The 25,031-nt window shown below is 37.1% G+C and overlaps 1 protein-coding gene across 6 annotated transcripts in view; it reads right to left on the bottom strand.

Annotated features, from left to right (window-relative positions):
- Ask1 (apoptotic signal-regulating kinase 1) overlaps positions 1 to 25,031 on the bottom strand; it is an 843,483-nt gene that overhangs the window by 308,840 nt on the left and 509,612 nt on the right. For 4 of the 6 annotated variants that reach the window (XM_090379009.1, XM_090379010.1, XM_090379013.1 and 1 more), the window contains one exon: positions 23,990 to 24,062. In XM_090379009.1, the coding sequence (XP_090235135.1) occupies positions 23,990 to 24,062 (73 nt within the window). The remainder of the gene's footprint in view (positions 1 to 23,989; positions 24,063 to 25,031) is intronic. The other 2 variants (XM_090379014.1, XM_090379011.1) reach the window with 1 other exon arrangement.

Genomic DNA, 25,031 nt, shown 5'->3' on the forward strand with positions numbered 1-25,031 from the left:
ACAAGGGCAGTAACCAAAGGGTATTTCCCAATGTGCAACTCATATCTTGTCAAGGATGGAGTACTGCAGCTGATTACTGAACCAGGTTCCATTCTTGTTGGCAAAAAACAAGATATGGTTTTAATGGGCTCAAACACCGAACAGTAGATAATTGCAAAAAATGCTGCCTATTCTCGTGAATCCTCATTACTACTATTTCACACCGATGGGAAGAGCAAAACACGGTGAAAGTAGTAAATCAAGCCAGGTGGTAACAATGTAATGGTGTGGAGAGTGTTTCTGCATTATGCATTTGGTCCTTTGATACTGGTGGAACAACTTTTTTATGCCATAGATTCATCCAACCAGGATGAATCCAACCTTTGCAGCCACGAAGGGATGAACATGGTCTCCAACCAGGTTCATCCCTTCGTGGCTGCAAAGTATCTATCATCTGTGAATGGATTCTTGCAACATGATAATGCACACATACCAAGGCAAGGCTTGTACGGAACAGTTCCAAGAACACGAAGTGAATTCAGCATAATACAGTTGGCCTCCCCAGTCACCAGATCTTAATCCAAATGAGAAATTGTGGGATGAAGTGGAATGAGTGCTTCAGAGTTGAATACTATTCAATAATACAACTGGCAACAACTGTGTATGATGCAACTGAGTCAAGGTAGATTCAACTGTCCCTGCCATGATGAATGCAAACTATTCTGGGCATTAAGGGGAACGTACTTGCTATTTGGTAGAGGTACCTCATTTTCAATATATAATGAAAACTTAAAAAGATTAATCAAAAGTCTGATGCGGTACCCAACTGTGCAACAAAGAGTGAAATCTGTCATCATAGATCTCATTTTATTCTATTCAATGCTGCAGTTTTAATCAACATTTAACTAACCCCAAACATTCATCCTTGCAACATCTATAAAAATTCTCAAGTCCCAAAGACTGATTTTGAAACTGATGCGAAAGCCTATTGTTGCAATTAGTTCTGCTTTGTTGAAAGTCTTTAAGAAGTCATTATTAGTACTTACTTTTCAAATTCTTGTTGACCACTCAGAGACCATTCATTTTGCTTTAATGAAAGGATCAACTATATCCTGTTTTGTTTGACTCAATCTCAGAAACTTTTAGTACATGGGGTCATAAGTAGTCAGCATATATTTCTTCTTGACTGAACTCCTATGTTCAACTCAACTCAAGAGAAAACTTAATTATTATCCTTGGGGCTTATTATTTTATTTGTAACCCTTTACTGGGATTTATTAACAAATTTATTACCAGCAAAGCCATAGTTTTTATGGATGATAATACTTCTCAATGTGTTGTTCAATTCTACTATTCCAAAACCAGATCATATCTGCACATCAGTGAATAGAAGTGCAGATCATATCTGCACTTCTATTCAGTGATGTTTATTCCAACGCCCCCTCCACCAGCCATAAAAACTTTTCATTTGCAAATGATGTGTTCCATAATTTAAAATACCTAATGCTGTCAGTCATCAGTACTTTTAACCATTTGTATTCAAGTCTATTCATGATGAATTAATTGATTTGGTTAATTAATACTACAAAATTAATTTACACTGTAACTTAAGAAATCAAAACGTACCATTTTTTTTCTCTTTGTAGCAATCACGTTTTTCTTGAGCTCTGTTTAAAGAATTCACTTTGCTTCCTGGAGACAATACCTAAATATTTTGCTTATGAAACAAAATATTTAGGTATTGTCTTAGATTGTAAAGTTCCTTCATTTTCTCAAGTTATGAGAGTCAGTTATGAGAAAGAAAATGCAAATACTTAGAAAGTTATATGGATATTTAAATGTGATATATTTTTGTGAACCACAAATCGACACTAATGCAATATTTTGTTGTTTGTGATTCTGTTCTTTACTTATGCATTGCCTATCTAGTCATAATCTACTACTTCTAGTCTTCCGACTCTGCTTGGATTTAGTACTGAAGTTTAAAATGGCATGATTTTAAGGTCAACTATCCTCATACCAATCATAATCAGTATAAGTAATTATAATGAGAAGAGTGATAATTATTTTCCTCTTTGGTTTCTAAACATGAATATACAGTACTCCTATTACATTTATGGAGGTTTCAACTAACAACTCAGTAGCTGCCAACTTCAATCTTGAAAAGCTGAAGATTGGATATTTGTAGGTAGAAGCAAAATAGGAGGATTTTATTTTGAAATCACACAGCACTTAGGAATTAAATTTAACTGAAAAATAAACATTATTATTTAAATACAGCCATGCAATTGTTTACCAGTACAGTATACCTTTAAACATTAGTTTACATAAGATTTTTTTATCTGTAGATTTCTGTTTGCATGGTATTTGAGATATCAACTGATTATAATTGCTTCATGAAAGACAAGTGTAGCAGACTCTGCTCATCTTCAGATATACTGATTCAAAGTTTTGTTTATAACTGCTATTCACACATGGCTGCCAAGGGCATTTCCATAGCAACCGAAAGAGACCTGAATTCAGTCCATCCCCAACATGGTTGAATATTCATTGACATTCACAACATTACTGTGAGGAATTATTAAAATACCAAGAATAGCTTGTTATATTTCATGATTCCTTGTGCACTTTTTAGCTCCCTAATCAAGCACCACTGGTTGATATTAAGAACAACCCCAGGGGCTCACATCTGGTGAGTATGGGCTTGGCACATCCAGGGTCCTGAGCTGGATATCATCATTCTACTCCTTTTTTGGTGATTTCCTTCTCTCTCTCTCTCTCTCTCTCTCTCTCTCTCTCTCTCTCTCTCTCTCTCTCTCTCTCTCTCAGGGTAACTCAGAATTTTTTTTTGGCTGGTGTAGCATAAGCCTCAGGCTTCCTTACACCATATGGCTAATAATAATCAAGTGTGTGTGTGTGTGTGTGTGCGCGCGTTTCACCTCTCTCAAATCAATTTGTCTCAATTTAGCTAAAACTGTTTTATGAACTGATTCATAAAACATTACTATAATTTTGATTAAACTTAAATATTATTTAATTTGACACTTCCAATAAGCCAGCAGGGCAACTTGATATCTCTGAATTCTGTACACAAAGTCACTGGCTGCCAGACAATTCACTAAATTTATTCATAAAGTCATATGCAGCATCTTCTATGATGGCATTAACTATTTCAAGTTGTTACACTTCACTGCATCACATATAAATCATCTTGATTTATAGTACAACATGCAACATAATGCTTTTGCCTTTTTACTTAGGTATTAAAACTGCACTATCACCTTTATAGTAGTTTTACTGTTCAACATGCATTGTCACTCACTGGTCTCTTGTAACTGTGATTAAGAAGGAAGGCAGCCTCTTTTAATTTACTGAAAGAGGAGAGCAGTGTTTTGGCTTACATTTCTAAACTATCAGGAAAGTGAGTTAAGAGTTGAAAATATGTGAGTTATTTTCTCTTAAAACTTTAATTTTTAATTATATTAGTTTTTAATAAATTCTTTTATTAATCTTTACTGTTTTCTAACTTGAGATAGGGCCTCACTCCTAAGCCATATCATATGTATTGCATTTGAAATGAAAAACTGCTAAATAAAAGTTTTTTTTTTTTTATGGCTAACTGAGAAATTAAAATGATGGCGAACTATTCTCAGGTGTTTATCACAGCACCATATTCGTTAACAAAATTAATATGCATGTTTTTGAAAAAAAGATATAGAATTATGATACTAACCCTGGTATGACGTTGAGACAGAAGTCAAAATGATGGATTCTCCATCAAAAATTTGGAGAGTTAGCAGATATGCAATAAAAGTCAATAGTCATTTGTCTGACAAGCATTGTTATATTACAGTTTTGGAATTTCGTCCAGTGGATTATTACTAGTTAGGTTTAGAGACTGTTTTGGCCTTCATTATTGTTTTTTTTTATGTTGAAAAAAAAAATTGAGTTTTTCTTTATTAATACTAGTATTAAGTTTATACTTGTCACTAATATCAATTTTGACTTTATCTTCATTTGAATATTTTAATTACATAGCAAAAATGTACTGCTTGATATATTACTTTTTTTGGAGTGGGGGGTTTTGTTTCGTAAATCTATCCTCCATGACAATGTGTAGATTATGCCAATTAGTATATAAACAGTAGTCGAAATGTTTGTTTCATCACCTGTCTTTTTTCTTTTTTTTTTTTCCTCCAATTTTCCCATAATAAATTATATTAGATTTTTATAAACTTTACTACTTTTTTTTATTAATCTTTATTGCTTTCTGAATTAAGAGAAAACAATATCCCTCATCATATGTGTTGAACTTTAATTGAAAACGCACTGAATAAAGCTTGCTTTTGTGGGTAACAGCAACTATTGAAAACTATTTATCTTGGCCTTACAGCATCTTTCAAAATTGGTACAATATTAATATTCATAGGCAAACGATGCAAGGTAACAAGTTTATAAATGAAAATATGCCTCAGTTTTATGGCCTAGCCAAGATTCATAAGCCAGGTATTCTCCTCCGGCCCACTGTGTCTTGCTGCAAATGCAACCTACATATTACACATCGAATGATGCCTTGATCTCGGTCAGAGATTGAGAGCTCTTTAATAAGGTGAATGAACTCACTGCTGTTAGTGACAGTGTGGGCAGTATGTCCCACAAGGGGTGTAAGGAGTCATGCAATATACTTAGATAGCTCATGGCTCCTTACACCCCTTGTGGGAAATACAAGTTCTTATAGAGCTCTCAATCTCTGACAGCGAGATCATGACGTCATTTGATGTAGTGTCCCTGTCTACATCAATTCTAGTCCAACAGGCTGTAAACTGCACCAAGAGAATTCTGGAGAATGACTCAAATCTACCGAGCAGAACATCATTATCCACAGAGGACATCTGTACCGTCCTCAACCTATGCTTATCAGGCAGTGTCATTACCTTTGGGATTCCTTATATAAGCAGGTGCACGGTACTGCCATGGGCACTCCCTGTTGGCTCCACCACGGCCATCATCGCCATGGAGGAACTGGAATAACAGATATTCCCGGACCCGCCTATGCCTATTACAATGATGCTGCAGATACATCTTTTCCATCATTCCCCTGTTATTGTGAAGCATCATCCCACATGGTTCTGGAGCATCTCAATTCATTGTCAGTGTTCATCCAGTTCACTTTAGAGTTAGAAGTGGACGGGTCCCTTCCATTCTTAGATGTCCTGGTAAAATGTGTGGGTCCACACCTAGAAACCTTGGTATACCGTAAGCCAAAGTGGTGCGAACAGTTTACCAACTACAGATCGGGCCACGGCCCTAGCCATCTCAACAGCACTGCCCGCACCATATTCTCCCGTGCTCGGAGCCATTCCAGCTCAGATGAAGCTAGGCACACCGAGATTTCTAGAGTGAGAATGGATGTGGTCAATTGTGGCTATCCAACCCACACACTAGACAACTGCTTATTGCAAGTGCAATAACTCATGAACCACCTGAGACCATCATCAATGCATAACAATATGCTTACCACCTACATTCCTTACTATCCGGGCATGTCAGGCCAGATTTCAAAAATCCTATGGGAACACCGCATAAAATGCGTGAAACTACTTGGTAGGAGCTTGCGTTTTCAGGTTTCTAACGTGAAGACTCCAGTCGCCCCTCTTTTGTGCAGCGGTGTGGCATACCACGTAACTTGCAAAGATTGTAACAGCTGCTACAATCTTTGCAAGATTGTAGCAGCTGCCACAGCGAGACGCCTTCAAGACTGCTTTGCAGAGCAGGACAGGTCAATTCGCCTTGGTGAGACTGACCAATCTGCAATCGCAGAACACTTCTGGTGGACCCACCATGACCTTAACCCCAAGTGCAATTACGAAGTGATTGACCAATCTCGACATTGACACTTTCGCCACCCGCCTCTGGCTAGAGTTGCTCAACATATCATGCGATTCAAGAACCATGAATCGCTGCAAGGGCACGAGGCTACACCCTATCTTGGAGGCAACTATCTTGAAACTGGATAAATGCTGGCAGCAAATCCACACACATCTGTGCAACACCATGCAATGAGCAGCAATCTAGTAGTTGAATGTTTAATCTTGTGGCCATGCACGCATTGTGCACACAACTCTGTATCTGCTAAATATTGTCTCCAATGTCTTTATCCCATTAAAATTTGCTGATGAAGGGGCTCACTTAACCCTGAAAGCTTCATGCCATTTGTTATTAAAACTTTTTCACTGGATTATACAGTATTTATCTCTTTAAGTTTATAAATCATAAGCAAAAAAAAAAAAAACCCTACCCAACTCATCTATCCATCACCTATAAAATGTATAATTCTTTCTTAAATTTATTGGCTACAATTGATTATTCTCTGAATGAAAGCAAATTTTCTTATGTGAGTTGTCCAAGAAAGACCACAGCTTTTAGTTTAATAGATCCATTTAAATATTTAAACATGTCAATCAGGCACCTTAAACAATTCAATTATAGGTGCCTAATTTTTAAGAGTGCTGCAACTGTGGAAACTGCAGTCTTTTATGGTAAGGATTATCCTTTTTTTTTTTTCTTGATTAATCTGATTGCTTTTCTCAGCACTCATTCCAAGAGATCAGCATACTTCTTAAAAGGAAGAATGTGGATTTCTTGCTAAAAGTAGTCATATAAACTGGCATAAGTTCATCATTCGTAAAGAAGAAAAAACATAAGCACATTGTTGTAAGTTAAAATTGTATGAGGGGATGGTTAAAACATACTGAGAAAAGGTTATATGTAAAATGTATTAATAAATTACAGATCAGATTAGTTTGATAGCTTACAGTTTTATAAAATAACATAAAAACATTGCATGTCAATATCTTATGTAGTTTCTCAAATATAATTTTTATCTTCTTAGGTGGTAAGTAAATTTTTGACCAAAGGGACTAGTGTTTGGGGAACTATCAACTAATGATACAAGTAAGTTTCAACTACTGTTATAAGGTGTTCATATAAAAGAGGGCTGGTTGGCCATTTGAAGCAGTCAATTCTGAAACAACTGCCATTGTTTCAGAATTGACAATGAAGAAAAAATTTCAAAAAAACAGAAGAATTAAAGCACCAGAACTTGAAAAAGTACTTACTATTTACCAAAGTAGCATTTTAATAATACATGAGCCTTTGGGAATGACCAACGTCCATGCAAAAGGGCAGAGTCATCAAAAGAGAATTTAAAATTAATTCATACTAATCCAGATAGATTATTTTTATCCCATTTGGTGAATGGTGACAAAACTTGGCTACATTTTTATGATCTTGAATCTAAATTATAAAGTATGCATGCAGCGGAAGCACAAGGGATCTCTGACTCTGAAAAAATTTCAAATCCAACTATCAGCTGGAAAAGTTGGCCTCTGAGACACAGGATCCAAGTCAATTATACTAGAACTTCCACCTAAGAATCATAGAATTTTGTGAAATTTGGCATAAAAGTTAACTATAATATAAAAAATGCAACTGCACAAAACTAGATTTCTTGACCAATTAGTGGCAGAATAATAACTACTTAAAGACCACCTCCAGTTTTGAACCATATACTTATATGGCAAAAAGACTACTTGACATGGATTGTCAAGTGTACTGCATTGCATTTGTTCAAAATCTATAATATATTTTCAAAATTAAGCTTTTAATCAATCACATTGATTCTCTAGTGTATCTACATTACATTTGTTCAAAATCTATGATGTATTTTCAGAATTGAGTTTTAACTGATCATGTACAGGGTTGTTAAAATTAAAGTATCCCGATGTAGAGGACCCTGGAGAGAGTTCTAAGGCTCTTACAGAAGAGAAATTTGGACTACAGGTACAAAAACGAATGCGGTTGCCATTTATTGGAAAAAAATATTAGTTACAAAATGTCACTATATGGTGCTGTGGCAATACAATTCATTTGAACAGGGTTACAATTGATTGTTCAATGTGTAACCCTTTCCATTCGAAGAACAGCATTTTCTACAGCAGAACATAACATGTCAACTGGAATAGCCAGCACATGACGTCTAATGCTGTCCTTCAGATCTGCCAGAGTTTGACATTCTTCCCAATACACCTGGTTCTTCAAAAAATGTCTGGAAACAACGGCTGATGACCCATTCATCTGTAAAATGTTACTTTAGCAATCTTTGGACACAACAGTGGATGTGAGGCGGCCCACTGTCTTGCATGAAGTTGGTATTCTGAAGGCACCCACGTTGTTGCAGCTCTGGTATTGTGAAATTTGCCAACATTTCATAATATCGCTGTCCAGTAATGGAACAGGTGCAAGGTCCAGTCCGTGTTACCTGTTCAAAAAACAATATGGCCCAATCATGAATGTGGCCATATATCTACACCACATTGTCACTTCTGGAGAATGCAACGGGACCTTTGGATAACTTGAGGATTTTCTGTTGCCCAAATGCGACAGTTGTGCATATTCACTTGTCCATTTAAGCAGAAGTGGGCTTCATCACTCCAAAGGATGTTCCATGGCCAAGTGATATCCACTGTCATTGCGCCAGAAACTGCAGTGCGTATGTGAAACGAATATCTGCATCACCATGCTTTAGCATGTGCATCTTGTAAGATGGTACTGCAACACCTGACACATTACTAGCCTTACAGTGGAATACGGCACGTCCACTTCATGAAAAACAGCTGGCACACTTGTGCTACCACATGGAGATTGACTTGATAAATCCACGACAGCCATAGCCACATCTTCAACACAAGAGGAGTCCACTCATTTTCGACCTCTACCTGGTTGAACACCAAGGTGTCCTGTTGCTTCAAATCTCAATCATTTTGCGGACAGCACAAACAGTCATAGGCCCATGTGGGCATTATGCGCTTCTGATGCTGGAATTCTCTGATAGCCACAGATGCATTTGTTGCTGTTCTGATAGTACAGCTTCACTAATAGTGCCTTTTCCTGCAACACTGTTGGCATGCTGCTATAGTGCAGGCAAACATCTACGGTATGATTTTGAAGAGAGTGTTTTGCTTTTATACAGTACAGTAGAGCTGAGTAGTGGCGCTGTGATAATAACTTACGATTCGCACAATCATAAATAAGATAGTTATCCACAGTGACAAATTTTGTAACTAATTTTTTTTTTTCCAATAAATGGCGAGCGTATTCTTTATTGTACCTGTTGTCCAAATTTCTCTTCAGTATGAGCCTTAGAACTCACTCCAGAGCCCTCTACATAGGGATACTTTAATTTTAACAACCCTGTATAATTCCAAGTGTATTTCATTGTATTTGTTCAAAATCTGTAATCGCTTGAAAGACACTAGTATACTGCAATGCTTAACCTACAGAACTGATAATTGAAGTTCAACAATGCAAGGTGTTGATAACTTGAAAAAGTCTCACAGATAATTATAGTCTGACATAGCTCTCTGAGCAGTGGAGACCAGCTACTAGGATAGACAGGATGCACCTTGAATACGTCTTTTGTGTACTCTGGGGGGGGGGGTTAAGAGTTATGGTGAGTTACTGGCAACTAGGGGTGATGGAGGCTTCTATCAGGTCTAGAAGCCTCATTTTAGGTAACTTGTGGATCCACTGGAACATATGCAAAAAAAAAAAAAAGGATTAGTCAGGGACACAAAAGGTACATTTAGCAAAAAAGAATGTAGTTCAAAATTTCAACATCTGGTAACTATGAGGAGACCTGTCCAAAACATTTAGATCTTAAAAGGCAATAATTAAACTAAATGCCAATGGCATCCTTACTCCTTTCGGATCACATACATAAAGGGGATATCAATTTAAACTAAAAAATGATGGCTGAAGGACAATTGCAAAAATTTTTCAGCCAGTGTGTGTTTTTTTTTAAACTAACTTCCTTCTTGTGAAAGTAGGTAGTTTGAATAAATTTAAGGAAGGATCAGACAAACTGTTAGAGGGGATATACAAATGAGATGAGGCAGTGTTGTTTTTTTTTGGCTAATGCCATATAAGCTTACTTTCTAGCAACTGCTAATGCAGATATGGGCAGCAATTGCATCCAGATAGATCTGTAGTACTATTTGCTTATGCAGGAAAAGTGATCTGATTCTTACAGATAATCATTATGGCTATCTCTCTATTTGAGCAGCATTAGCAGCAGTTACGATAGGTTGTAGTCTATGGATCAGTAAATTTCTAAGTTAAGCACTACACTGGTTACTTAAAAGCATAGATCAACTGGTTTCAATTAGAGATAAATTCTCTAATGTCATCTGGATTTGAGGTTGCCTCAGCAGGAGTTACAAGAGGCTGATGTTTATTGCCTTTTTGATTTGATTTTTCAAGGAAAGAAGGTTTTTCAGTGTTCATTTCTTTCTCAGAGAATATATCAAAAAATATATCAGAGCAGCTAAGAGTGTTTTGTTTTTCCATGTGATCTGAATTGTTGATGTACAGCTGGTGCTCAGCCAGTGAATTGTAGACTAAAGTGATGTAAATACATTGTAAACTGAAGTAATTGGGATTACTAACTGTTTTGTTTGATTTCTTATGTTTCGTTTTTGGTGAAAGGGTGGGGTTAATACTTAATGTGTGATGTTGGCCCAATCTATTATGGATTTAACTGATGGAATTCAGACATTAGTTTATGTAGCTAATGTAATTTGTCACTGAATTAGCTGAGAATAGGCTTTATGGGCTAACTAACAGAATAGGATAATCACATCTTCATACAATTTTTCTGTATAACACTGATGGCAGCTTGGTTGCACTACTCAAAAGATTTCATATTAGACAGTACAATTATTCCTGGGACTCCCTCCTTAACTTCCTTGATTTTGGTACTATCCAAACACTACATCTGTGAGTGCTGCAACCCAAATGCAGTCTTGCATTTATTAATGACACTTTTCAGTGCATCTGCTTAATTTATCTAGATGTTCTTGAAGTGGTTCTCTCTAATTACTATCATTAACCACTGTACCTACTTTCATACCATCAGCAAACTTAGACATCAAACTTGAATTCTCTACATCAATACCACTTTTAAATATTAAAAACAGTATAGGGGCCCAACAGTGAACCGTGTAGATCTCCACTAATCACATTAGTCCATGAAGAGCAGCAGTCATTTATAACTATTCTTTGTCTGCTACCACATAATGATCCCTATATCCATAATAATAACGTGCATGTAATGGTACATTACATGCAAGTTATTATTATGTTATTCTGTTAAGTTATCCAATTAATTCAAAATCTTACATGTGCATCAAAGACTTAACTAAAATTTAAGCATATGGCACTGAAATTATTTTTTGCATCCAGTTCCTTTGTGACAACTCCATAATTGTGCCTAATCACATTGATCAGGCAAAATCTACCTTTAACAAATCAATGCTGTGATTGTGTTATTGGACCACTCCTATCAAGGTGACCTTGCATTTCCTCTTTAATTATTGACTCCATTATTTTCTCTGGCATAGAGGTCAAAGTTTCAGATCTATTTCAATGGGTGAAGTGGACAACTTCACCCACAGAACCACTCTTGTGAAAAGGATATACAATTGCACATTTTCAATCTCAAGAGATTTCTTAATCTAAGGATGGCCAAAGATTTAAATAAGTTTTTTGCAGCTTATTTTAATATACAGTGGAGTCTGGTTAGTTGGCCCACCAGTTAATCAGGGCAGCCATTTATTTGGGACAAATCTTAAAAACCAGAACCCAATTGAGAAAATAGCCAGGGTTTACTTCACTTAATTGGGACAAAATGCTGTTTAATCGGGGCAGGAGACCACAGCACTGGAGATTACCCTACGATTGTCTCTGACTGCACCACGTAGTTCGGTCGGATTTCTGGAGGTCACAACCATAAAACAATTAGCAGTCACCTGTTTATTGGGCTCTTCTGTTAGAGCAATCCATCCTAAACGGATAATAAACTCAATCTTATTGAATTTGCGATAATACTGACAGCTGAAATTCTGTGGGTTATTATGGTAAAATGTGTTTACACTTCCATGGAATCTTCAATCATATAAAAAAATTAACTTTCAGATCTTCTCTTCATTCCTATTTTTAAAGCTTTGTAACTCGTTACTTCGTTCTCACTTGCACATATTGTGTTACTTGCAATTTGAGTGTGCCGTGTTATTTTTATTGATTGCTTATCTTTTTACTGTTTTAAATTTTAACCCCCACCCACAAATGTCAGTGAACAGAAATGTCAACTAGTTTAGTTAGTATGTACATATTACAGTACGTATTAATTATTCCGATTATCACGAATATTCTTCCGAATTTCATGTATCATTTAATTTTTTAATTGGTAAGGTAATAAAGGGTAAATCTGTGCTTAATATATCTTTACTTTTATAGCCTGTGGATAATATTCTTCCTATTTTCGCTAATTAGAATCGCTGTTTAATAGAATTAATATTCAATTCACAAACATGATCATAATGAATGCACTTACTAAACATCATATAGTGAATGGTACTTTATTATGGTGAGTTCGTCGTAACTGGATTTGATTGTACAGTGAACTAATTGTAAAGGGGGAAGTACATTGTAATTTTAACTATTTACGTGACACTTCGGATAATTGGGGCTTAATTCGGCCAAAATGCACTAGTCCCGATGTGTCCCAAATAACCGGAATCGACTGTAATTGGATAAATTACTATACAGACTCCTGGTAACACTGTCTCTAAAAACTTCACATGCGAATGTAGAGGACAAACAAATTCAGTTCATCAGAAATATGGACAGGATCATCAATACAGTTAGTTATGCAATTTACATCAATGAAACAATATAATTCAACCCTTTTCTGCAATGAAATCTTTAACATACATAAAGATTTCATTGCTACTTTTCTTTGAATTCTTAGCCAGTAACTACCCATAACCTGCTTAGCTTGCCTTACTTTCTTTGAATTCTTAGCCAGTAACTACCCATAACCTGCTTAGCTTGCCTTACTCCTTGAGTGACCTAACTGACCATTACAGATACCCATTTAAGTAGAAAAAGACAAGTGTGACTGTGGAAATCACATTTACCACTTGTTGAAAGAGGCATCAAACCTGTGCCTCTTTCAACAAGTGAAAATTTTAAAAAACAAACATGAAGTCAAAAGATGGAAAAGGAAATTATTCACCCACTGGGTTAGATGCTTTGGGGAAACTGTCCTTGCTTGTTTCCAGCAGCAATTGAGCCATTTTTAAAAGCAGCGGTCCATACTTGCCTGGGGATGTGAAGGTTACTGTGTCTATGCTGTATTTTTTTAATTCATTTATTTATTTTACACAGCAGTTTGATTTTTTTAATTTTTGTTGAATGAATGTGGCTAAACTGACATCCGTTTGGCATTACCTGTTCAAGTAATTGCTTTAACATTGTAAATTAGCTTCAATTTTCTATATATCATTCTATTTTCTGTTTCTTTATGGTATCTTCACTTGAACACAGTTTTACTTTTATCATTTTTAAGGAAAAATTGTTAAACAATTAAAGAAATAATTAAATAATAAAGAAAAAATATGAAAAAAATACACAAACGTTTAGCAATATAGTAGTTTTGCATATAGTAGTACGTATATATAAAATTATGTATTTGCTAGTCAAGGTTGTTAAGAAACACAAAATCTAAGGAAGTGCATCCAATTGATGTTGGTGGACAATGCAATGTTGAGTCTGTTTGGTGGGACATAAGCACTGAGAAAAAAAAATGAGTAGGTGTGGGTTATAGGCCTAATGAATCTAATGAGTATAATGAGCAATTGTGCAGAGAGATCTAGAGTGGGACAGTAAATCAGAATGCCTTATAATGGGGATTTTAACTTTCCAGATAATGACTGGAACTTGTGGATTGATCATTCGCACACTAGCAAGACATTTTTGGATTTATTGGATGACTGTTTCCTACAGCAACATGTTCGAGAGGCAATCAGAGGGAGTAATACTCTTGATCTGATTATCAGCAGTGATTATTCATGCATTTAGAATTTGAAGATAAAGGAACCACTGGGTGACAGTGATCACAATGTACTGATGTGGAATTACTTAAGGATGTAACTACCATCAAGACTAAAGGGAAGGGCATTTGTTTTCGTAAAGGTGACTACAGGGGTCTCAGACAGTTTTTAAATTCTGTACAGTGGGATCAACTGATGATGTTACCAACACTGAATTCTAAATGAGAAGCCTTCAGGGACTCAATTTTGGAGGCTACTAGCATTTTCATTCCAACTAAGAAATATTGTTCAAGGTTTAGGCCTAAATGGATGTCAGATGAACTAACGAGGCTCGTGGAAAAGAAGAAAAATGTATGGAATGCATATAAAGTATCAAGTGACACAGAAGCCTATGGCAGATATAAACTGGTATGTAATCAAGTCACAAAGGAGGTTAGGCAGGCGAAGGCACATTACGAGAAATCCTTGGCAAAGGATGCAAAGAGTTCTTTCCTTATGTAAACCCTGGAAGGAAAGTCATTAATCAGATCAACCACTTAACATAGATGGGTTGACTATTGATGATCATGCTCGGGTAGCTGATAAACTGAATGAGTATTTTGCATCTACATTCACACGAGGAGTTATTCAATGAGGGGAGTGCCAGACGTTTATCAAACTCTAACAGGGAGCTAAGTGATTTTGTAATAACTGAGAGCAGAGTGGAAGAGAAATTGTTGAAGTTAAACATAAAAAAGGCACCTGGGGTGGATGGGATCTATCCAGTTAAATTAAAGGAGGCAGCAAAGGAAGTAAACAAACCCCTAACCATAATTATGAGAGCTTCCTTGGATTCAGGGGAGGTCACCATGGACTGAGGTGTGCAAATGTATCACCAATTCACAAAGGGGGTTCAAAAGGTGACACAGGTAACTATAGACCTGTTAGTTTAACTTGTGTTCAGGGGAAAATAACGGAATCACTGGTTAAAGAAGCATTGCAGGATCATCTAGACAAGACACAGCATGGGTTTGTTAAATGTAGGTCTTGTCTGACCAATCTGATTGGATACTATGATGTGGTCACAAAGGAACTGAATGCCAAAAATAATTTTGATATCATATACTTAGATTTCAGGAAAGCTTTTGATACTGATGCACATGGAAGACTGTTGTAGATATTGGGGAGGTATGGCATTAAGAGTAAGTTGCTACAATGGATAAAAGGATGGTTGAGTGGGAGAGGACAGAGAATGGTATTCAATGGACACTGCTCTTTGCGGACAAATGTTATTAGTGGATTTTCCCAGGGTTCGGTGTTGGGCCCATTGCTGTTTTGTATATTTATCAATGATATTGATGAAGACATATATCAGGTTTAATGTCCAAGTTGGCAGATGATACAAAGGTTGGCAGGGTTGTTAACAACAGTAAAGACAGTACAATACTCCAACTGGATCTAGATAAGTTGGGCAATTGGGCTGAAAATGGGAACTGAAATTTAACATTGACAAATGCAAAGTACTGCATATGGGTGGCAATAACCAAAGAGAAACGTACCAACTGTGTGGTAATACACTCAGGGAAGTGGAAAGTGAAAAAGACCTGGGGGTAATTGTGCAGTCAAATATGAAGTTTGCTGAGCAGTACAGAGGGGCTGCCAGGGCAGGTCATGGAGTCTTGTCAACGATATATAGGAATTTTACTAGCAGTGACATGGAGGTGATTATCCCGTTATACAATGCAATGGTCAGGCCACACCTAGAGTACTGTGCACAGGTCTGGAGGCCTGATTTTAAGAAGGATGTACAGTTGCTAGAACGAGTACAAAGAGGTGTTCTTACCAAGAAAGGCTTAAGTTCTGCAAATTGCAGCACCTGGAGAGTAATCACCTGCAAGGTGATCTGATTGAGGTGTATAAGGCCTTGAATGGGTGGAGCAAGCTGAATGCTGATGGGATTCTTCCTGTTGCTCAGATTAAGAACCTGAGGTGGCACAGATTCAAATTGAGGAAAGACAGTTATAGAATAGATGTGCAGAAATTTGCCTTTAACCGGCAGGTAATTGATTGGTGGAACAGATTTACATCTTTTGTTGTGAAAGTTGATAGCCAAAATAAATTTAAGGCTGAGCTTGACAGGCATTTGGAACGAATGGATGGGTGAAATGGGAGGGTTTTTTTTGGCTGATGCTGCAGAAGCTTGCTTTCTTGTATTCCTCTACTAATGCTAATATTTTCACCTAACATTATCCAGTGTTGTTGTTGTATTTGGGTTTTTTTGGCACAAGGGCCTCTTGGGCCATATTGTATCTGTTTATGATTTGCTTGTCACTATGATCACAATCTATTATACAGATTTATGTATTTCAAATAATTAAACAGTTCCTCGAAATTTGCTTCATTGTCAAGAATATGTAGCAAGGTTAATGATTACTGTGAGTTGGATAGGGGGCTAAAACTTGATTTTCTGATTGTTGAATGTTGGGGACATTCGATGAGAATATGTTTTATTGTTAGCTGCGACAGACAAAAGAAACACTGAGGAGGGTTCTCTCCCATAAGCAAATGCAGGTGAGTTGGATGCGAATGACTGATGCGGAGCCTTGCCAGAATCAGTTTTTGTCTCCTGGAACTAGATGTGCACAGTTCTAGCTTTTTTTTTTTTTTTTTTTTTTTTTTTTATCTGCAGCAGTTTATTATTGCTTTGAGTTTTCCAAAGGTGAGACCACTGTTTCCTGCATGCTGTTTTAATGATGGATTTGTAGTCAGTGTAGGGCACTTTTAGTTGACTGGAGGATCCAGAGTTGGGATGTTTAGCAGCGTCATCTGCACGTTCATTACCTGGGATGCCAACATGACCAGGGACCCAGCAGAATGTAACCTTCTGGTTGGCTGTTTGACAGTAAAATAATTTGGATTGGATCTATTTAAGAATGGGATTAGAAATGGAAAAGATAAATTGGCAGTGATTGTACTTAGAGAGTTGGTATATAATAAACATTGCTTGATATGGTGGTTGTTTATGTTATCTAGAGCTAGTTTTATTGAAAATAATTCTGCGGTATAGACACTATATTCAGTATGAAGTGATACAGCTACTGAAAAGGTGGAAGAAACTGCTTCAGCATCTACAGCTGCATCTGTTTTGGATCCATCAATATATATTTGTACTTTCTCTGAATTTTTCCAAGCAATGTGCTTTATGTAGCTACTGAAAGTTGTTTGAGAGGGAGGATTTTCCTCATCTTAAAAAGAAATTGTCTTAGAGAAGTCACTCAATATCAATCAGAATTCAGGTATATCCAAGTCTTGGAATATGTTATGAAAGTTGATGTCCCAACTGAGCATAAGCTCTTCCAGTCGAAGCCTTGCAGGGAAGTTTTCATTAAGTTTATTGTGATATAGTATGGCATGCTGAGGGTCAAACAGGTACTGCAAGCTAGGGTGGGATGGAATACTTTTAATCTTTGCTGCCTAATTACACAATAAGGATTTTCTCCTGAGATGCAAAGGGAGTTCATTTGTCTCAATATACAGGCTGTGTACTGGAGATTTTCTGAAGCCTCCCACAGCTATCCTAAGGGCATTATGCTGTATGGTGTTCAGACGTAATAGTGAACTTTTCCTAGCAGAGTCATAGACAAGTGATCCATAATCTTTTAAATATAATCTTATTAAAGCTCTATAGAGATGAAGGAAAGAGCTTCTATCAGCACTGCCCTTAGGATGTTCAGTTTTTTACGACATGTATTCCGAAGGTAAGCTATATGGGAAGGAAAATTGAGTTTATTATCTAAATTTAACCCCAACAGATAAAAATTGTTAGTGATAGGAATCAGGCTGTTTTTTAAAAATATTTCTGGATCCAGGTGGAGTTTGCTGCGTTTTTTGCCAAAATGAATCATACTAGATTTTAGCGATGGAAATTTGAAGTTGTCTTTCAATGGTGTTCATAGTTTGGGATTGACAAGAAATAATGAGGTCATCAGCGAACATGTACTATTCTACTGTATTCGGTACATCTCGTGTCATGTTTGTAATTTTTACTGCAAATAATGTCGGACTAAGAATGTTTGTTTGTTTGTTTGTTATTTGGTTTTTAGGAGCATTAGCAACTAAGGCCATATTGCTCCGGGATATGCGGTGGTCATTCTCTGACCTTTCCGCATCCTCCGTATTTGGTGGTGATGGGCTCGAACTCCAGTCTAATCAAGAAGAGTGTGCTACGCACTGTTGCTCCTTCCCACCTGGCCACGGAGGCGCCTAACTAAGAATGGACCCCTGCAGTACACCCTCCTCTTGTTCAAATTATTTGGATAAATTGTTTATGTATCTAACCTGAAATGTTCTGTGGCATAGGAAGTTTTGTATAAAGTGGGCTAAACGACCTCTCAAGCCAAAAGAATGAAGACCTTGAAGTACACAATAAGCCAGGTGGTATCAAAGGCGTTCTCAATATTGAGATTGATCATGACCAGATGTTATTCCCTTATGAAGGCATTTCGGATGTTTGCTTCTGCTTTTATCATTACATCTACCGTGGAACGGTTTTTTCGAAACCCGCACTGATTGCTATTTAGCAAGTTGTTAAATAGCAATCATGTTAGCCGCCTGTGAACCATTTTTTCCAGAACTTTGCCTAAACAGCTGGTCAGTGAAATCGGTCTGTAATTATGCGGAAAGGTGTGATCCTTTTCTGGCTTTGGGAAGGCTAGTACAATTGCGTGAAGCCAGGAGTTTGGATAAGTATTTTCTAAAAATATTCAATTGTAATATTTTAACAATGTTCTTTTTGCTCTGTTGTTTAGTTGGCTTATCATGACATAGTAGATCCCATCTGGACCAGCAGCACTACTGGATGTTTTATTGAGTGTCCCTAAAAGTTCTGTTAATGTGAATGGCTCGTTGTATGGGTGTGAAACTCTAGTATGGAAATTGATCTTATAATGCTCTAAAGAATTTTTAATTTGCTAAAAGATTGGGTTGTAGGTGGATATGGCCGATGTACTGGCAAATGATTTAGCTAAGGCATTTGTAATTTCTACCGGAGAGGACAACTCTTTCCCTTTCCAGTTTAATATTGAAGCCAGGGACTGCACATATTTGCCATTAATTATTTGTATTTTCTTCCAGATGAGTCTGATATCTGTGTCCTTATTTATACTAAAGGAAAAGCTAATCCATGCATCTTTTCTTGCTTTCCTTCTTATTTGGCAGAACTTGGCTTTCATTCTTTTAAAAATAATTAGGTTACTGGGTGTCGGGAATTAGTGAAACAAATTCCAAGCCCTATTTTTTTTCCTGTTTAGAATCTCTTTTTGTTGTTGTTATTTGGTTTTTTAGGAGCATTAGCAACTAAGGCCATATTGCTCCGGAGATATGCGGTGGTCATTCCCTGACCTTTCTGCATCCTCTGTATTTGGTGGTCACGGGCTTGAACCCTGGTCTAATCAAGAAGTGTGTGTGCTACGCACTGCTGTTCCTTCCCACCTGGCTACTGAGGCGCCGATTTACCATATGTACAATCCGGATTTCACCAATAATTACTGTGTCTGCGTTTCCCAGGCAAAGATTTTGGTATTCTAGAGTTGGCAGCATGTAATATTTGATTAGCTATATGTTGTGTGACATAATCTATGGGTTGAGATTGGATTATTTCATCTTCTATCTAAACATTTAGCATAAGCATTAGCATTAGTAGAGGCATATGATGCAAGAAAGCAAGCTTATTCAGCATCAGCCAAAAAAAAAAAAAAAAACACAACCACTACTCCCATTTCACCCCTCCGTTCGTTCGAAATACCTGTCCAGATGAGCCTTAAATTTGTTTAGGCTATCAACTTCAACAAGTGATGGAAGTCTATTCCACAAACCAACTGCCCACTGGCTAAAGGCAAATTTCCGCACATCTATCCGACATCCGTCCTTCCTCATTTTGAATTTATGCCCTCTCAGGTGATTATTCTGAGCAAGAGGAAGAATCCCATCGGCATTGAGCATGCTCAAGCCATTCAAAGCCTTATACACCTCTATCAGATCACCTCGCCGATGCCTAGTCTCTAGACACTGTAATTTGCAAAACTTAAGCCTTTCTTCGTAAGAGCAACCCTTTGTTCCATTCACTAATCTTGTTGCCCTTTTCTGTACTCGTTCCAGCAGCTCTACATCCTTCTTGAAATGAGGCCTCCAGACCTGTATACAGTACTCAAGGTGTGGCCTGACCAATGCCTTATACAAGGGAATAATCACATCCCTGTCCCTGCTAGAAAAATTCCTGTATATCATTGACAATACACCATGAGCTACTCTTGCAGCTCGTCTGCACTGCTCAGAGAACTTCATATCTGCCTGCACAATTACCCACAGGTCCTTTTCATTCTCTACCACTGTCAGCGTAGTACCACAGAGTTGATACGTTGATCTGGGGTTACTGTTTCCCATATGTAGTACTTTACATTTGTCAATGTTAAACTTCATTTGCCACCTCTCAGCCCATCTGCTCAACCTTTCCAGATACTGTTGCAGCAGCATAGCATCAGTAGTGTCCTTAACAACCCTGCCAACCTTTGTATTGTCTGCAAACTTGAACATTAAGCTTGATATACCATCATCAATATCATTTATAAATACAGAAAACAACAATAGACCCAACACTGAACCCTGAGGAACTCCACTAATAACATTAGTCCACGTTCAGCAGTGTCCATTGATTACTACTCTCTGTCTTCTGCCACTCAACCATCCCTTTATCCATAGCAGCAATTTGCCTCCAATGCCACTGCTCCAATTTGTGCAGCAGTCTTCCATGCGCAACAGTATCAAAAGCCTTTCTAAGATCCAAATATATAACATCAAAGTTATTCCCTGCATCCAGTTCTTTTGTGACTACATCATAGTATCCAATCAAATTGGTCAGACAAGACCTGCCCTTGACAAAACCATGCTGTGTCTGAGTTATAACTGAATTCTTGTCCAGATGATCCTGTAGTGCTTCTTTAACCAGTGCCTCCATTAATTTTCCTGGAACCGAAGTTAAACTAACAGTTCTATAATTACTTGTGTCAGCCTTTGATCCTCCTTTGTGAATTGGGGTTACATTTGCACATCTCCAGTCTATGGGTACCTCCCCTGAGTCCAAAGAAACTCTCATAATTATGGCTAGGGGTTTGCTTACTTCCTTTGCTGCCTCCTTTAATATAACTGGATAGATCCCATCCAACCCGGGTGCCTTTTTTATGTTTATCCTCAACAATTTCTCCTCCACTTTCCTCTCAGTTATTAGAAAATCATCTAGCTCACTGCCAATGTTTACTTCACCTACGACATTCCCCTTCCTGAATAACTCCTCATGTGTGAATGTAGATGCAAAATACTCGTTTAGATTGTTAGCCACCTGAGCAGGATCCTCAACTGTTGAACCATCAACATTCAGTGGACCAATCTGATTCATCCCTTTCCTTCTTGAGTTTAAATAGGTAAAGAACTCTTTTCTGTTTTTCTTTGCATCCTTTGCCACAAGGATTTCTCATAATCTGCCTTTGCCTGCCTAATCTCCTTTGTGATTTGGTTACAGACCAACTTATATCTATCATAGGCTTCCATGTCACCCATTAATTTGTATGTATCCCATGCATTTTTCTTCTCTGCCATATGTCTCATTAGTTCATCTGACAACCATTTAGGCCTGAACCTTGAACAATATTTCTTGGTTGGTATGTAAAGCCTGGTAGCTTCCAAGATTAGTTCCTTGAATGCTTCCCATTTTGAATTTACTGTTGGTAAGTTCATCAGTTGGTCCCACTGTATAGAATTTAAATACTGTCTCAGACCAACATAGTCGCCTTTACGAAAGCAAAAACCCTTCCCTTTACCTCTGATGGTAGTTACCTCCTTGAGTAAATCCCACTTCAGCACACTGTGATCACTGCCACCTAGTGGTTCCTTTATCTGCAGATTCTTAATGCATGAAGAATCACTACTGATAATCAAATCAAGAGTATTACTCCCTCTAGTTGCCTCCCGAACATGCTGGTGTAGAAAACAATCATCCAATAAATCCACAAAAGCCTTGCTAGTGTGTGAGTGACCAACCCACAAATTCCAGTCAATATCTGGGAAATTAAAATCCCCCATTATAAGACTCACTGATTTACTGGCCCATTCTATTTCCCTGTACAGTATCTTATTATACTCATCAGAGTCGTTAGGCCTATAGCACACTCCTACTCTCAATTTTGATTTACCTATGCTTATGTCACACCAAACTGACTCGACACTGTCCTGTCCATCGATGTCGACTGGCTTCACTTCCTTGGATTTCATGTGTTTTTTAACTAATAGCATAACCCCTCCTCCATTCCTATCCTGTCTATCCTTTCTGTAGACGTTGTACTCCCCAAATTCCAGTTCTGCATTCCTTATATCTGCACACACCACGTCTCTGATATCCCAACAATATCTGCCTTTGATGTTTTGAGCAATACCTCAAATTCATCAAATTTATTTACTAAACTCCTAGCATTGGTGTACACGCAAGTATACATGCACCTCTTTCTATTCTTAGCTACCCTAACACAACCCACGTGTTTACTTGTATCGCAATGACTTCCAGCAGTCTCTGAAATATCCTGCATCTTGTTTTTCAGGCTTCTGCTCATTCCAATAGAAGCAGTGCAAGAATCTCTTTCACCTCTGCCAGTGGCTACTGTTAATCTATTCGTCTTTGTCTCCCCCCAAGCTAGCAGTTTTCCGACCCACCTAACACTGCCTCGATAGCATCAGCAAATATTCTTGCACCCTTTCTATTTAAATGTATCCTATCCCATTTGAAGCATATTCATTCCAGTGTTCCCTACAAAATTTCCAATTGGAGTGACCAGGCAATGGGAAGTTTACTCGTGTTTTAAGCTTGCAGAGAATTGGTAGATGATCATTATTTAGTGGATTTTCAAGAACAGACCACTCCATTTTAGTACATATGGAGGGTGAGCAGATTTGAAGGTCTATTGCACTCATGGATCCTGTAGAAAAATGAATATAGGTAGGCTCACCAGTGTTCAAAGGAGTAAGTTGACAAACATCAAGAAGAGTTTCTATTAGTTTACCTCTTTTGTCGATTGTTGGAAATCCCCACAGCAAATGATTAGCATTGAAGTCTCTGAGCAACATTATCCAGTGACAGCAGGCCCAGACATCTCAATCATTATGATGTTTACTTTCAAAAAATTAAAAATAAAAAAAATTTAAAATTGCAGATGACACCACCCCTTAAGCAATGATATAGTGATAATTTGGTGATGTTGTAAGTGCATATGGATGCAAACCGAACTGAACTGCCCGCACATTGTGGTGCAAAAGTGTGCCATAATCTTAATTTGTTGCCCCTCTTCCATACTGATTTTTATTATCAGCAGATCAGGATTTGTTAAGGCTCCAACCTCTCAGTCTTTCTCAGAGATTAAATAAGAAATGATTAATAAAAACAGAAAATATGATATAGCTAGAAATACTAATCATGAAAGAAATAAGGTTAAATTCGTGCTTGGCAGTAATTCATTAAACCTAAGGTTTTTTTAAAATTTCTCCCAAAATTATGTATTAATGATATCAAAATACTAATATCCAGTTAAACAATGAGTTGCACATTTTTTGTGCTGATGTACAAATTTGGTTGTGTAAAATATGGCAGTAGTGACCACATACAGAACACCAGCATACAGAAGATTATGTGGATTATAATATATTCACAAACATTTCAACATGAAAAAACAGATTGCTATAAAGATCAACTATCACCCACAACATCTTTTTTTGCAAATCACTTTAGTCAATTTGGGAGATTCTTTTGACCTAGAAGCTTAACTGCCTTTTAACAATTGTATATGTAAACATCTTCAGTAAAATCTCTGATTTTACAGATGTTTCATATGAAATAAAATATGAAAGCGTGACCTGGAGTCATGCTTATATGAAAATCTGTATAGATTATGCATAAGCACATTCAAGATTCATTATTATTTTATCAATGTATAACTGAGATTCCTTATACAATATTATTAATGTACATTGATAAATCTTACCCATCATCTCCTGTGCTAGCAAATCTTTCATACCTTTCAGGCTTCTCCAATTTGCTTACTCTGTCTGCTGGAACTGACAGAAAAATTTATATATAGAAACTAAAGTTTTTGCATAACACCTTACTGTAAAATAAAGCTGTCCAGATCAGTGCAAAAAATAACTTTACATGGCAAGTAAATTCAATAGTTAAATTTCAAAAATATTATCATAAAATTTTTGTTATGGTCACTAAAGACTACAGTAAGAGATTATTAGCATGAAATATGGTTGAATTAAAGACTGAATTAAAGAAAAAAGGCAGCTTGTAAAAAAAAACAGTTAAGACACAGACAACCCCCGTATAACACAGTACTTCTGCAAGATGCTTTCGCTCTAACACGGTTAGAGGATTGCGGAAAACCTCATATAACATGGTATTTTTGAGCATTTGTGAAGGGAAACCCTGCTATTATGTTAGATATAATTTTTCAACATTTCCATTCTTTTTTGTGAATCCCACTGTTGACTCGGTAGTCGTTATGCAAAAAAAAACAAAATAAAAATATCATTGAGAAATCCCTGTATTTTATTTTGTTGGGAAATCCCCATGTTATGTTCAATAGGTTCTGTGCTATTGAACGTTTGGAAAAATCTAGACTTCAAAGTTTTATTACTATTGGATAACATGACATTAATGAGTATTTTGTTTCTACATTCACACATGAGGAATTATTCAATGAGGGGAATGCCAGAAGTTTATCAAACTCTAACAGGAAGCTAAGTGATTTTGTAATAACTGAGAGCAAAGTGGAGGAGAAATCGTTGAAGATAAACATAAAAAAGGCACCTGGGGTCTATCCAATTATATTAAAGGTGTGGCAAAGGGAGTAAGCAATCTCTTAGCCATAATTATGAGAGCATCCTTGGACTCACGGGAAGTCCCACGTACTGGAGCTGTGCAAATGTATCCATCATAGTGCAATACGCATTGCACGTGTCTCCAATACATAGTTTACATGCCGAAGCGCATGAACCCCCTCTCCATCAGAAGTCAACAGCTGA

Source organism: Mastigoproctus giganteus, chromosome 8, assembly GCF_048544385.1.
Source record: "Mastigoproctus giganteus isolate SK-2022 chromosome 8, ASM4854438v1, whole genome shotgun sequence".
NCBI classification, from domain to species: domain Eukaryota; kingdom Metazoa; phylum Arthropoda; class Arachnida; order Uropygi; family Thelyphonidae; genus Mastigoproctus; species Mastigoproctus giganteus.